Source organism: Sorex fumeus, unplaced genomic scaffold (genome assembly GCF_029834395.1).
Source record: "Sorex fumeus unplaced genomic scaffold, SorFum_2.1 ptg000037l, whole genome shotgun sequence".
Taxonomy (NCBI): Eukaryota; Metazoa; Chordata; class Mammalia; order Eulipotyphla; family Soricidae; genus Sorex; species Sorex fumeus.
In genome coordinates, this window is record NW_026606094.1 from 7,441,155 (window position 1) to 7,456,368 (window position 15,214).

The window sequence follows — 15,214 nt, forward strand, 5'->3', positions numbered from 1 at the left end:
TTCAGAAAATTATATTACAAACCTATTGTATTCTAAACTGTATGATACTGTGCCAGAGATACTCAGACCAATGCAATGAAGTCAAGAGCTCAAATCCATTTGCCCCAGTCTATATGTGATTATGTAATCTTTTAATTGATTTCATTTCATTTCATTTCAGCATCCTGTTATTCGTCGATTGCCTCGAGCAGGCCCCAGTAACGTCTCTTTCATCCTAACCCTGAGATTATATTCAAGGCTCTTTAGGAGAATGAGACCCATCATTGTTACTGGTATTTGGCATATTTGGTACGCCACGGGGAGTTTGCCAGACTCTGCCCTGTGGGCAGGCTACATTCGATAGCCTGCAAGTTTGTCCAAAGTAGGAATGAGATAATAAGATGTCATAAAAAGATGTCCTGATAAGATGTCGCGCGGCCGAGAATGCGGCCGCGCGGTTCTGGGAACTAGATTTTATAGTCTCTGAGTCTTGGCCGTTGATGGATATAGGTATATAAACTGGATAAAGTAAGGCCTCTTCAAAAAGTCGTGCTGGGAAAAATTAATTAGCCACTTGCAAAATATTAACTCATAATCAGACCTCACATTTAAAGAATTAGAAATTGATATAAGGAATCAAATGAAATAAAGAAAAGTGAAAGTTCAAATTAGTGTGGAGTTTATAAACATATTATGTCTTTTTAGAATGATATTAATTTGAAAACGTATTATATAAGGATTACCCAAAGAAATAGATACAAAACTGTAATTATGAGCTCATGAATATTTACCCATGTACCTGTATATGCAAGCATCTGACATGAATCAATACATCTTCCCTTGTGACTGAAGAGCGGTTTGATATAAATACCTACCTAAATTATTTGAAATTAAATTAGTCTGATATAAGGTATTTGTTAGGTAGACTAGTATTGCAACCAGAGCTGATACAGCATTTGTGAGTCTTAGTCAAGAGACAGATTTTGTTTTATGGGATTGGGGATCCATCTGCTTTAATGGCATTAACTAATTGGATAAAATCATCCAGATTATGAAAAGAAATCCACTTTATTTGATTACTTTGTAACTAAATGTTAATCACACCTGAGATTACTTTCACAGCAACAGTTAGAAAGGCATTTGAAGAAACACCTTAATCCTTTTTCACAGAATTTGAAAAGTTAAAACTCATTGAAATTCTGACACAATGCTCAAATGACAGGAGGGAATATGATATCTTATATTTCTATATATTCTTCACTACAATTTTGTAAATGTTTCTGCACATAGTTCAAAACACCTTTGATAAAAAAAAAGCAGAGAAATGTCAACACCTTCAAAAATTATATTTGAAGACATGGCGTCAGATAACATATGACAGAAATTAATTTTTAACTTTAGGTTAATAAAAATTGCAGTTTGTCAAAACTGGAACTGTTTATCTGTTTTTCTCACTGTATCTAGGAATCTCAGTCTATCCTTATCACTGAATTATGCAGTTTTCATTACAATCATTTTGTAATATGATTTAAATGTGGATAAATAAACATATTCATATCTTCTTTTATCTAAAATGGCTTCATTTACTCTAGAGTCTCTAGAGTCTTAATGCCATGTGTAAATTTTAACAGGATTTGGGCTATGTCTTTTAAAAAGGGTCCTGGATATTTTCATAGAACTACATTGAATCTTTATAATGCTATAGATAGGATGTCCCTATGGATAGTTTAAATCCTTCTGATACTGAAGAGGGTATATGTTTTGATTTCTTTTGCCACCTTAAATTATTTAGCTATAACATGGTTTTTATTCTATCAATCTTTTCTTTCTTTTGCTTAGCAATGAAATTATTTTATTCATTTTTTTCACTCTTCTATTCATTATACACATAGAAAAAGGCCATGAATTCCCAATTTTTGGTTTTTAATGCTTTCATTAGTGTAAAAAAAATGTAGATTTTAAACTATAAAACTGCCCTTATCATGATTTTGAAAAAGTTATGTCATTGTCCTTCATTTATCAGTAACAATTCAAAGTTAATTTTATGACTAAAAAGCAATCTTATATTAATTTTTATTTAATCACTGTGACTTGCAATTTTATTTATGATTGGGTTTTAGATACACAATGTTCGAACACTAATTCCTTCACTAGTATGCTCTTCCCTCCACTAATGTCACAAGAGCAATTTTTTTTAATTGGATTGGTTTGGTTTGTTTTTTAAATCAAACTATAGTTTGGAACAGGTTAGTTTATATTCACGAAGAAATGTAAAATTCAATAATAAGTATTTTTATCTGAACTAGCAAAGCATAGTTAAATATTCTTAGTTTTCTTAAAGATTGCTTTGCTAAAGTTATATGTAAAAATACAAATAATATCATAACCTGATACAGATAATAAAATGAACTAGCAGAATGGGTCCAGTGAGTTATTACATATGTTAAGCACTTGCATTGCATGGAGCCAAATTGGGTTCAAATCCTCAGTACCACCAATGGCTCCTCAAAGGCACACAGGAATGATATCTGATCACAGAGCCCGGAGAAAACCCTGACCACCTCTAGTTGTGCCTCCTCAAAAACAATTAGTGTTGAAAACATAATTATTAGAATTAATGATTTCATTTATTATAAATTCATCATAAATTTATTTATTATAAATTAATCATAAATTATCAAAACTCATTTATCATAAATCATTTTATTTATAATTCATTCATTCACACATGATTTCATTTATATTATATTCAGCGAATAAGTGATTGGTAGTGTTTTACTGGTTAACACTCTGAAGCCCTTCTTAGAGGCTGTTGGAGATGACTTCCACTGGATATTCACTCTAAAGAACCCAAAAGTCACTTTTTTTCAGAAAAAATAAGTCAACATTGCAGATAGTATAGAAAATACTATATTGCAAAAAGTCAGAACTTGACGTTTTTCCCAATAAGAATAGGATCTTAGACAACTGGGTCTAGACAGGATGACATGCAAACATTAGCATTACATACATTAAGGTAATTAATACTTAGCTAAATAATTGTTTGATTACAATCCATATTGGGATAACAGAGACACTCAAAATTTTCAGCAAATTCTTTCACATCTAGATTTGTAAAATTCTCATTCACTTTGGACTCTTTAATGTCCCCATGTCCAATCCTAAATGTTTCTTCTTTCAGATGAAGATAGTCAGTTGAGTTCCAATCTTTCCTTTTACATATTCCTTGCCCTTTACAAAGCACTTGGCTACACCTTTCGGCCTCACGCGTAACATTCAGTAAGTAAGGATTTAGGACATCATTCAAGTAATTCGTTAGATTTTTGCATGAATCCTGTAAATAAAAAGTTAAGAGTATCAAAGGACAAGGTAACTTATATACGAGTGGATTCACTGTGTGAAGCGTTTTCTGAAAAAAATTAACAAAAAGAGGGCATGAGCAATAGTACAGCAGGGTGGGCATTTGCCTTACAGGTAGCTGACCAGTTCAATATCCAGCATCCCATATGGTCCCCTGAACACTGCTTTGTATAATTCCTCAGTTTTGGGCCAGGAGTAACTTTTGAGTATCATTGAGTACGACACCCAAAACAAAATAAATGAATCAAATTTTTTAAAAAGAACAACAAAAAGAGCACTAATAAATGAAATTCACCAAGGAACACTACTTTTTCCTTTAATCTTACCAGAGTCTCCTGCTCCTGCATCTGGCTGTCCTCACCAGGGCAACTTGGAGGGGGCCGAGTTGAGTTTCCCTCCCCACCCTGAGCAGAGCCCCAGCAGTCGAAGACCTCCAGAACCAGCCACAGCCATGCTGAGACCACCCTCCACAAGTCCAGACAAGTCTCATGCATGAAGGAACCGTCAGAGGAACCCAGGAATGTGGGCCCGGGGATGAGATCTCCAAACCTGTTCGGATCAGAACTGGGCCTCATCCACCCAGATCTCCCATCTTCCAGTAGGTTGGTGTCACACCCACTAGCTGCCGCCAGGGCCAGGTGGTTCCATCATCAGCAAAGACCCAGAGATTATAAAACCCTACTCCCAGAGGAAAATAGCGCAGTCTCATGCCCCCACACCTGGCTGTCCTCACCGGGGCCCCTTGGAGAGGGAGGGTTGAGTTTCTCTCCTCCTCCACCTGCCCTGAGCAGAGCCCCAGCAGCTGAGGACCTCTGGAGGCAGCCAAGGCCATGTTGGGACCACTCTACACACGTCCGGACGGGTCTCATGCATGAAAGAACTGTCAAAGGAACACAGGCACATGGGTCCCGGGGCTGAGGTCTCCAAGCCTACTCAGATTGGGACTGGGCCTTCACAACCCGGACCACCCGTCTTCCAGTAGGCAAGCGTCACACCCATCAGCTGCCGAGAGCACCAGGTTGGTCCCATCAACGGCCAAGATGCAGAGACTATAAAACTCAGCTCCCGGAAGCGTGCGGATGCATTTGTGGCAGTGCAACATCTTATTATCTTTCCTTTGGAGAACCCTGCAAGCTACAAAAAGTATCCTACCCACACAACAGAGTCTGGCAATCTTCCCGTGTAGTACTCAATATGTAAAAAACCAGTAACAATGACGGTTCTCATCCTCCTAATCCTGAAAGAGCATTGAAATGGCTCTTTTAAAATCTCAGGGCTAGGTAGAAGGAGATGTTACTGGTGCTTGCTCAAGACAATCGACGAACAACAGGAAGATCTTGATTGTGATCGTGATTGCCTAAACTAAAAAATGATCAAGACTTGTTAAAGCAAAAACTCAACACGGAGAATTCATAGTGATTAATCATTTAAATAAAGCCTCTTGAAACTGGAGGACATATGTTTCAGGAAACATGAGTGATGCTTTAAACTATTTCTAAGTAGTTATATATTTTAATTCATTTTATGACATGTAAAAGATTCTGCAAAGTGTTTAACAGGATCTCCTTCTTTCAATTATATTTTTCTGTTAGTTCTTTAGGCACTGTTGAACAGTGTGACACCTAAGAAATATAAGTATGCAAAATAGTTGAAAGTACTGAAATTATCTTTTTCAAGTTGCAAAATGAGGAACCAAGAGGTAGTATAGAATTCAAGAAGCTGCCTTAAATACAGCCAATCCTGCCTCAATCCCTGGCAACACCTGTAGTCTTCAAGTATCATCAAAAACGTATCTTGAGAACAGAGTGAGAAGGAACCTCAGCATAGTTAAGAGTAAACCCCAAACAGAGAGAAACAAAGTTTCACATTGAAGCTTACCTAATATTTCTACCATTAAAAATTGATATATTGACTACTTTATTTATGGGCACAAAAGAACAAAAAGTTTTTTACATCTTACATGATCAATTCTGTTCTTTACATTTCCTGAAACAAGATTCTGGCTCTTGATATCATAAGACTTTCTCCATGACACATATATCAACAACATGTCTACTTCTATCAATAAAGGAACAGCTCACCTCCAAAAAATATGTGTCCCCTATGACAAAACTATTTTTGCATTGCGTTTAAAGTTTCAACTAAGTTCAATACATTAGAAAATTGAATTTATAATCTTGTCCCTTAAGAATTTTTTGAACGTTTTCATTGATTTCAAAAAATAATTACCCTTGTATTATTCTTTCAGGTCCAACTAAAATTAAAATAAACTATGCTTCAAAAATACTTATAAAAAACGATATTTTAATTTTATATTATATTTTTGTACTTTTGTATTTTTTAAAATTTTTGGGTGAACTGGCAATGCTCAGGGGATACTCCTGACTCTGAATGTAGGAATTAGTTCTGCATTGCTGGGGGAACCACATGGGATGCCAGGTTTTACACCAGGGTTAGCCATGTACAAGGCAAATGCTCTAACTGCTTTACTACCTCTTTATCCCCAAAATAATGTTTTCTTTATGTTAAAGACTTCTATTACTCTTGGGCTAGAGAGGTAGTACTGTCTATAATATGCTTGTCTTACATGCTTCTGTCTCTTCAATTCCTGATAAACATATAGACCTTTAAGCCACTGGGAGTGAACCCTCAACACATACTGAGTACCCTGTGTGTGACAAAAAGGGGTAAAAAAAACTAGATCTATCACTCTTGGATTTTCTAATGCATTTTTAAAAAAAAGTAATTTTAGCTAAAAGTTATATAAAGAACCACTCAGCGCAATTTTATTTAAAAACATTGTTTTATGAACTTTAAAATAAATTACAATTAAGTAATTTTCTTCAATGACTATGTATATGCATGCTTAGTTAAGAATAATATAGTACTGTATCACAAACTAACAAGTGCATGTTGACTAGTGTCTTTCAAGAGTAGAAACAGAAGATTAGAAATAGAAGATTAGGAACAGAGGATTTCATTTAAAAATTGCTCAACAAAATGGAAGAATTTGATACAGTAGAAGTGATTTTGCTTCTCAGTAGGAATCAAAGACACAAAATATCACTTCCAGATTAAAAAAGGTAAAAGGTAAAGGCCCTCCCGTTGATCGTCGATTTGCTCGAGCGGGCCCAGTAACGTCTCCATGGGAGACTTTGTTGTTACTGTGTCTGGCATATCGAATACTCTCGGTAGCTTGCCGGGCTCTCCGAACTAAAGTCCAGAATCGTATTATTTACTTTCAGACTCGAAAGAAAGAAAATACACCCTGCCTCTAATAGAAATATACAAATGCTAGATTATTGGATTCCATAAGACACATTGAGCAACTCTGATGTGTGAGGATCATCGCACCATTTTTATTCCTCAAAATCAACAAGACAGTAAAATTGAGAATAGTTTTGCCCACTGCCTACAATTAGACTTACCGCACTTTTGCTGAAATTGAGGCTTCCCCATACTATAATTCCAGAGGCACCTAGAGCAATACTCTCACCAATAGTATTCACAAGATCAAACTGCCAAAGTGATAGAAAAGTGTTAAACCAATTGGAACAAAACTAAAATTTTACAAATAGAATAGTAAACTAAAGTTAAGCAGCAGAGTCTACAAATGTAATTTAATGTTTTCTTGTAACTTGATTTTATCTTTTAAAAGATACTATCTTCATAAAACAAAAATATTTTCATGATATTCATTGATCTGCCAAAAAAAGGAAGATACAGAAATGATTGCACAGTGAATTGGTAAGGCACTTTTTTGGCAAATTCGGGCATATTTAGATCCCTGTACCTCATATGGTACTCTAAGCATTTTTAGGCGGACTGTGGCAAGATAATTGGAAAAAAGGACAAAATCTATGAAAGAATGAAGGAGGGAGGGAAGGAAAGAGAAAGGGAAGGAAGGAAGGAAGGAAGGAAGGAAGGAAGGAAGGAAGGAAGGAAGGAAGGAAGGAAGACAGGGAGGGAGGGAGGGAGGGAGGGAGGGAGGGAGGGAGGGAAGGAAGGAAGGAAGACAGGGAGAGAGGGAGGGAAGGAAGGAAGGAAGGAAGGAAGGAAGGAAGGAAGGAAGGAAGGAAGGAAGGAAGGAAGGGAGGAAAGGAGGGAGGGAGGATGGGAGAAAGAGAGGAAGGGAGGGAGGGAGGCAGAGAGGGAAGACCACTTATAAAAAGAAAAGTCAAGGCTAGAATAAATTTCTGAATATCAACTATACCTCATTCTCATTGGAAGCTATATACGATTGAATTAAAAGTCAAACATAGTTTTATTTTACACTTCTATCATTATATGGTGAACTGGTTCTACCTCAAGTGTACTAAAATGTAAGTTTCATTCCCTTCAAAAATAATGTTTAATTCCACTGAATACAATGTCATGACCCGTGGTTTGCATTGATTTTCATACCTCAGAAAGAAATTCTCCAGGAGCATCTGTAAAATCTGGACGGACAAACACAAAAACCGGAAGCGGATTTTCAACACCAAGCTTTGCAGATACCCGAAAAGCTTCCTGGACCCTATTTCTGGCAAAGAGTGCCGCCCGTGGATTTGAGCTTAAATTTTTATTCAAGTAAATGGATGGGTAAAGAGCAGAGCTTTCATTCCACAACCAGTCGAGTCGATCATTTCTTGTTTTCTCTATACCAAAGCAACTTCCATTATATTCGCTTTTCGTATACTGATGATTGTAACAATCAGGGAAAAGGTAAAAACCCCAATAGTTCTTTGGTCTTAATGATTTTCCCAGTTTTAAAGTCTCTAGCATGAAATCCTTTGCTGACTTTTCAAATTCTCTTTTCGCTGTATTGTTAACCTCATGTTCATTAAGACTTTAATTGTTTTGTTTAACCAACTCAATAGATTTGTTCTGGTAAATAGTTTTTGAACCCCAATTTCTAGCCCAAGTGGGTCTCCAATCTTCCCAGTCAATAACAGCTAAGCCCACAGAACCGTTTTTTATATAATAATCAATGTCATTTCTGGCTTTTTGCAAGTGTGCTGTCAGATTTCCACACTGGGGAATACCTCCATTCACATCTTCATTAGTACTCATATTTATGTGAGGATAGAGACCAAGTCTATTCACATAAAACAATGTAACATTTTGTCCAGTGGTATTTTTAGTAGGATATCCTATAAATGAGTAGATGCTCAGATTTATTGTCACATTGTATTCATTAGGACATTTTTTTGTTGGAACATTCCATGCAAGTATGTAAGTAGTGTTTGGAATAATCGGCCTTGCAGAATAATTCATAGTCACATAACTTGGAAACATAAGGAAGGTGTGCATTGCCAGAAATGATCCGTTGAACCCAAGAAAGCTGTAAAGGATGAAACATTTGTCTTCTAGTACTTTCATGATGAAAAATAATAATAGAAAAATGTTACCTATTCTGTGATCAATTTTTTGATATTTTCAAATTTGATTTGTGATAGTAACAGAATAGGATGATGATAACTGTGGTTCAATTTATTATATTTCTTCTTTCATTATATTTCAGTGATGGTTTGCAAATTTCTCAAACATATCTGAAAAATACATATAAAGCCTATTTATCTGTATTATAAATTGTAAATTTTATCATACTCTGAAAATCAAGAATCATGACTTTGATGAACTATTTGAAGATGAAAAAGATTTTCTTCTGTTCATATATTCACAAAATGTACTCTAATTCTAAAATAAATCAATTCATTTCCTATGTGAGCATTTGTCTTTATACAGTTGGATTTATATCCAAAGAGAAGATTACTAATTAAGGGCCTAGAATAATTATTAAATTTTTTAACATATGTTATGTAATCATAAAATATTTGTATTTTTCTGATAACTCCCGAACTTAGTATCCACAAATACCTAAAACTACAAAAGTCACTAATTTTTATTAACACTAGTAGATTGCTCTCGGCTTCCTCGATATAAGATCAAAATCAAGTTTCTCAAACTATTTAATTATTTCTAGAATTTATTTATTGGGCATATTAAGTTACTATAGTATTTGGACAATAAAATGACAATATCTTATATCTGCTGTGACATTTCAGTAAAGCAGTATAAGTTTGAAAATCTCTGTGAAAAATGCATATGAAGGTGTTCTGAAAAAGCATCTCTTCTTTTATCTTTCCTCATGACTTTTCTGGTGATTTTTTTCATTTTAATTTCTCTAGAAGCTTCAGCCTCTTATGGTCTTTTGTCTTATATACTTATAATTTGTCATATATATGTACATTTAGACATATATGTTTATATATGCTCCTAGTACACACTTTTAGGTTAAATTTTTTTAAAAGTATACTTTATGAAGCCTAAGAAAGACCACATATGATAATATCCTTTTGTGTTGCATGTGGTAAACTGAGGGTCTTTTCTCAGATGACTATCACTGAGAGGAGCAGAAATGATTCCAGAGTGCAAAGACAGGAGTATGAATTGAACAACAATGGGTATGACCCCAAAACAAAACAAACAGATGTCTTTGTACATCGAAACTTAATAAAGATTATGAATTCAACTAAATATAACTCTATTTCTCTATGTGCTCATAAACTTAACTCAGAGTATGTAAGAGGGTGAACTAAAATTCACTTTTCCTTCATGCCTGGAACATAGTAAATACCAGGAATGAAAAAATTGAGAGATGGATAACCAAGTTTGTTGAATAGTCCACAGTCCTATTAGGAATAAAGATTTTCTAGAGATTTTTTTAAAATTAACAGCTGTATGATCCATTAAAGAAATATTCATATAGATATGAAACAATATAAAATCCCACTACACTGGATTCAGATCAGTGATGGAACCGTGCCTCTTAAATATCATATATTCCCATACAGGACACATTGATAGCAAATCTCCATGAACAAGTCTTCAAGTTTCATGACTTCATCAGCAGATCAGACTACTTGAATCCTTCATTGGCTTGTCCCTTTCATCTTAATGAATAACTTCATGAAGAAGAAAACATCAAAACTTAATATTTAAATTGTGTTCTTTCAAATTGAAAAAAATCTTTCTTTATCAAAGATACTTAAATGCAATTTTCTGTCTTTGATTGGTAACTGACATCATAGGTGAGAGAAACAAATAAGTTTCAGAACTAGTAAAGAAATACTTTAGAATTTGGTATTTTTGCATTACATGGTAGATAAATGTTACTTTGATCATACGGAATTCTGTTCATAAGAAAAGAGAAAAATGATTACTAAAAATCATAAAAAATAAATATCGTAGTATGAAGCTCAAATTGAGATACTCTGAGTAGTGGTATACTGAACATATCTACAAGATATCAACAATCATTAATAATTATTATCTTTTATAAAACAAACAATACAATTAGTATATAAGTGTTAAAATATATGAGACATGCTAAATTAAAAGAGAAAAAGTTTACTCTATAAAGTTTTTTTCACTCTTTGAAGTATGCCAAATATTTGTAGATTTTCTTACCCAAGTACCAGTTAATAAAAACCTGAACAGATTCACGCTTGCAGATGAAAAGTACGGGCAGTTCATCTGTTGCCTCACCAAGAACAGAGGTAACCAAGAGTGCCCTTTTATAATCATCTGAGACAAGAGAAACAGGAACTGAATTCCAGGGTGATGGTCAGCTAAGGACAAGGACAGTGATGACAAAATGGGAGTGCCACAGAGACTCACCAACTTAATACTCATAGAAGGCAAAAGCACTGAAAGCAATCTCACAAAATTGGGAAAATCAACTGTTGATACATGTAGTCATATATGCTATGACATGAAGAAGGTGTCATACATCGATTTCAGAGTTTAAAAACAATTTTTCATTTAGACAGTATGACTTACAATGTTACTTAAAATAATGTTCCCAACTTTAATCTATCACTCCATGACCCCATTGCTCAACCAATGATACTAAGCCCATTTCCTGCCTTCAAGTTTAATAGATGTATTCACAAATTTAAGTAATTTAAATTAGTCCAATGTTTTCTGTAGTGTGGGTCTATTAGGTTTTATCTTCATAATGACAAGTTTTTATCAAAGATAATATTTTATCTAACTTTCTTTGCTTTACTTGCTTTTAATAATCTCTAATTTACAGTTACATTTTAAAATTGACAATTATAAAACACCTTAATCAATAAAATGTTTTATACATTGAAGTAATTCATTGATAGTCATAGTTTAGGAGAGATGATAGATTTTTATTCTTATACCTAAGCTATATTTTCAAAATTAACTTAATTAAAATGCTATAATTTACAAAGATATTCATAGATGATCTTTAGACATACAATATTCTCACATCAATCGCACCACTGGTGTCAAGCATCTACCGATTGTAAACTTCCTCCCCACCCTTCAGCTGCAGGTAGCAAAGTGACAATGACCTTTTTAAACTTGGTTGTTAAAGTCCTGGTCTATGAATACAAAATTGTTGACTCTGTGATTGAATCAATCACAATGTGATTGATTCAAGTATTTAGATAGCTCATTCCTTTATGCCACTGATGCTCCTGAATCCCCTTGAACCCTGCCCCTTTCACTTCTCATTGCCTCTTCTCACACTTCTCCCACCTCATGCACAAACTCACATAGTTCTTTTCTTTTTGCTATCTACACATTATTATGTTTGTCATTTTATTACTGTGTCAGGATATGCAATGATATTCATAGTTGGATTTAAGACATACTATGTGCCAGTACCAATTGCATCACCAGTGTCTTCTTCCCTCTCTTGGGTACTCAGACCCCAACCAGCCACTATATATTCGCAGCTTGACTCCTTGAAAAGCACGTTTGTAAATTGGTTTACAGAATTTTGAACCTTCTTTTTAATTTTTGTTGACGCTGTGGTTTGGACATTTACCTACACCATTCCTTTAAAACACGATGTACTCTAATTCTCTTGACCCATGCTACCCATAGTTTACAGTTTGTCTTTTCTTTTTTCCCAAGCTTTCTTCACATCTCCGCCCTTCTGTGTATATTCTGGGACTAAAGTGATGTACGCATCTCCCCCCATGTTTTCAAACTGTACACCATTTAATTCATATATTCAATATATCACATATAAATGAGACAATTCTGAATTTATCTTTCTCTTTCTGTTAATGGCATTAAACTTGATAATTTTATTTTCTCTGTGTTGCAAAGAATTGAATGTATTTAAACTTTCTTACAGTTGTGAAGTATTCTAGTGTGTGTGTGTGGGGGGGGGGGTATGTATGAGTTCTAGGTCCACTTACTGTTGTTGAAAACCTCCCATACGCCTGTTTCACCTGCCTAAAATAAAAAGTCACCATCAATTGGAGTAGAAAAAAAATTCTTACATAAACAAGCAAAAAATTTTTTATATTTGTTTTAAAGTAAGGTAAAATGGTCTTTATATCCTTCAGCTAAAACAGGGTATAAGAAGCCAAGCACGTGAAGGAGAGATTCAGGAGTCCTAGGACAAGGACAGCATGAGAAAATAAACTATGTTATTGATAATGTGTTGTTAACTTTACAAAAAATATAGGCTTCTCTAACTCAGTACATATTTTTGTATATAACACTAAATGTGGTGATTGTCCAATATATCATTCTTCAAGGACATTAAGGAAATGGTAACTGATGTTTTGGACTCCTGGAGACCCAACTGGATGTTTGCTCACCATCACTAAATAAAATAGAGGTTCAAATCCCTGTTCTGAACACCTATTGATATCTTATCTGTTGGGGCTGAAGCAATAGCACAGTAGGTAGGGCATTAGCCTTGCGCGCAGATAACCCAGGTTTGATTCCCAGCATCCCATATTTTCCCCTGAGCACTGCCAGGGGTAATTCCTGAGCGCAAAGCCAGGAGTAACCCCTGAGCATCGCCAGGTGTGACCCAAAAAGAAAACAAAAAATAAAAATTTGTGACAATTCCATCACAGCAGGACTCTGGGTTTAAGAAAATTGCTCAGATTTTTCAAGTGAAAATAAAAAAAATCACAAAGCAATTTAATATTTATCACGTGATCAAAGCTAAAATACAACGAGTTCTAAATTATTTTAAGGAAATTTCTCTTTATAACACACCTTTATTAGACAGATCAGGACAATATACAAATGAAATTAAAAAACTTGGTTTATTTTCAGAAGGAAGTTTGAATATTTGAATCTTAGTTTACTTAAAGGTAATGTAATTTTTTCTTTAGTTTTAATCGTTATTATTCAACTAACTGAAATTTTCTTCAAAATTGAACTCAAATTTTTAATTTGTTTGAATTATGCAGTAAATTACGCTACACAAATATTGTGCTGTCCTAACAATTTGGCCATTAGGGGGATTAAATATTTTTTCACAATGGTTGAAACATTTCAAAATTTTGGTCTTTCATAATTTTTTATGTATTTAGTTCAAATAATTCAAGATGTCCTCATGATGTTTAACTTACATATCCTATTTTGATCAGGAGCAGAAAAATACATCAACTGATATTTATTCACAATATATGTCTCAAAAACTAATATCTTAGAATAGGAAATTGTTTAACTCAAGAGACAAAATCTGTAACGAAATTTAAGATAAAACTTATAATACGATCGAGAGGAATTATTACTAGGAGTATTTTATCTCCTACTGATTCAACATTCTATGATACTTATATTCAGACCATGAAATGAAATGCAAACTTGTAGGATGCCTTTCTCCAAACACTATAAGAAAAAGTGGGAGATGCATGGAGTTATCAATACCTCGATGTTTCTATTCATGATAGAAACATATGTGGCATGACACAGAGGACAAAAGTTTTTGCATGTACCTGATCCTAACTAAGTAGGAAAGTCAATAGTCATGTGCTTGTTTTATCCCTCATTTCCAAAAGTCATTTTCTTCTCAGTCACTCAACTGATTTAATCCTAGTAAGCTCTCCATGAAACAGGCATATGTATTGTCCCATCTAACAAATATTACTCAACTTCTTTCCATCAGGTAAAGAAAATTACAGTCCAATTCCTTGGACTCATATTTCAAAACCATATCAACTCCATTGGCAACAGCACGACTGACATAGCTCATCAATTCAGATGAGGACATTGACTCAGTCAGAGTGAGAGCAGGTGAGTTCTTGAGCTCTATAAGTCTGTATCAAATATTTTTGTAGGTGACATTTGACATCAGTCTCTTGAAGGCTTGGGATCCGTACACAGTCTTACCACTAAAAGAAACTCTGCCATGACATTGAGATCTACAAAACATACACAATGTGACCCTCACTTCGACTGTTCCTTACTTAGTGTTCATACCTCTTGCAAAATAGTAATGTTACTAATTCTTATATATCCTAATGTCTTTCAGTATTCAATTATCAAATTTGAAAACCAGGTTTATAAAAGATCCCTTTTTATTTCCTAAGAGATACTTAGGAAATAAAAATAATTCGAAAAGAGATACTTAGGAAATAAGAGATATTAGGAAATAAAAATAATTCGAAAAGAATTTACTGCTTCTTTATTTTCTGCTAGGCTAAGTTATGATCAAAAATCATTCAAACATAACTAGATGCTTCTTGATATTAGTGAGTTTCCTGCGTGTACAAAAACAGACTCTTAAAGTGAAAAATCACAACACAGTGTATGAGCACAGAATGATCTTTAATACAAATAAGACATCTATATCTATATTCCAGACAGTGCTTAAGATTCCACTATCACTGTCACTGTCACTGTTCTCCTGTTGTTTATCGATTTGCTCGAGCGGGCCCTGTAACTCTCTATTGTGAGACTTGTTACTGTGTTTGGCATATCGAATACGTCATGGGTAGCTTGCCAGGTTTTGCCATGTGGGCGAGATACAAATAAGAGTGACAGAAAAAGATTTGGGTGTTATGAAAGAAGCTATATGTGTGATGTCTTGAATATTGAA

At 34.4% G+C, this 15,214-nt stretch overlaps 1 protein-coding gene across 1 annotated transcript; it reads right to left on the bottom strand.

The window, feature by feature from the left end:
* Positions 1-3,010: 3,010 nt before the first annotated feature.
* On the bottom strand, positions 3,011-8,631 carry LOC130027622 (hyaluronidase PH-20-like). The gene is given in 3 exon segments (XM_056118472.1): positions 3,011-3,313; positions 6,768-6,857; positions 7,744-8,631. Coding segments are annotated over 3 exon segments (1,281 nt in total).
* Between the last annotated feature and the right edge of the window lie 6,583 nt (positions 8,632-15,214).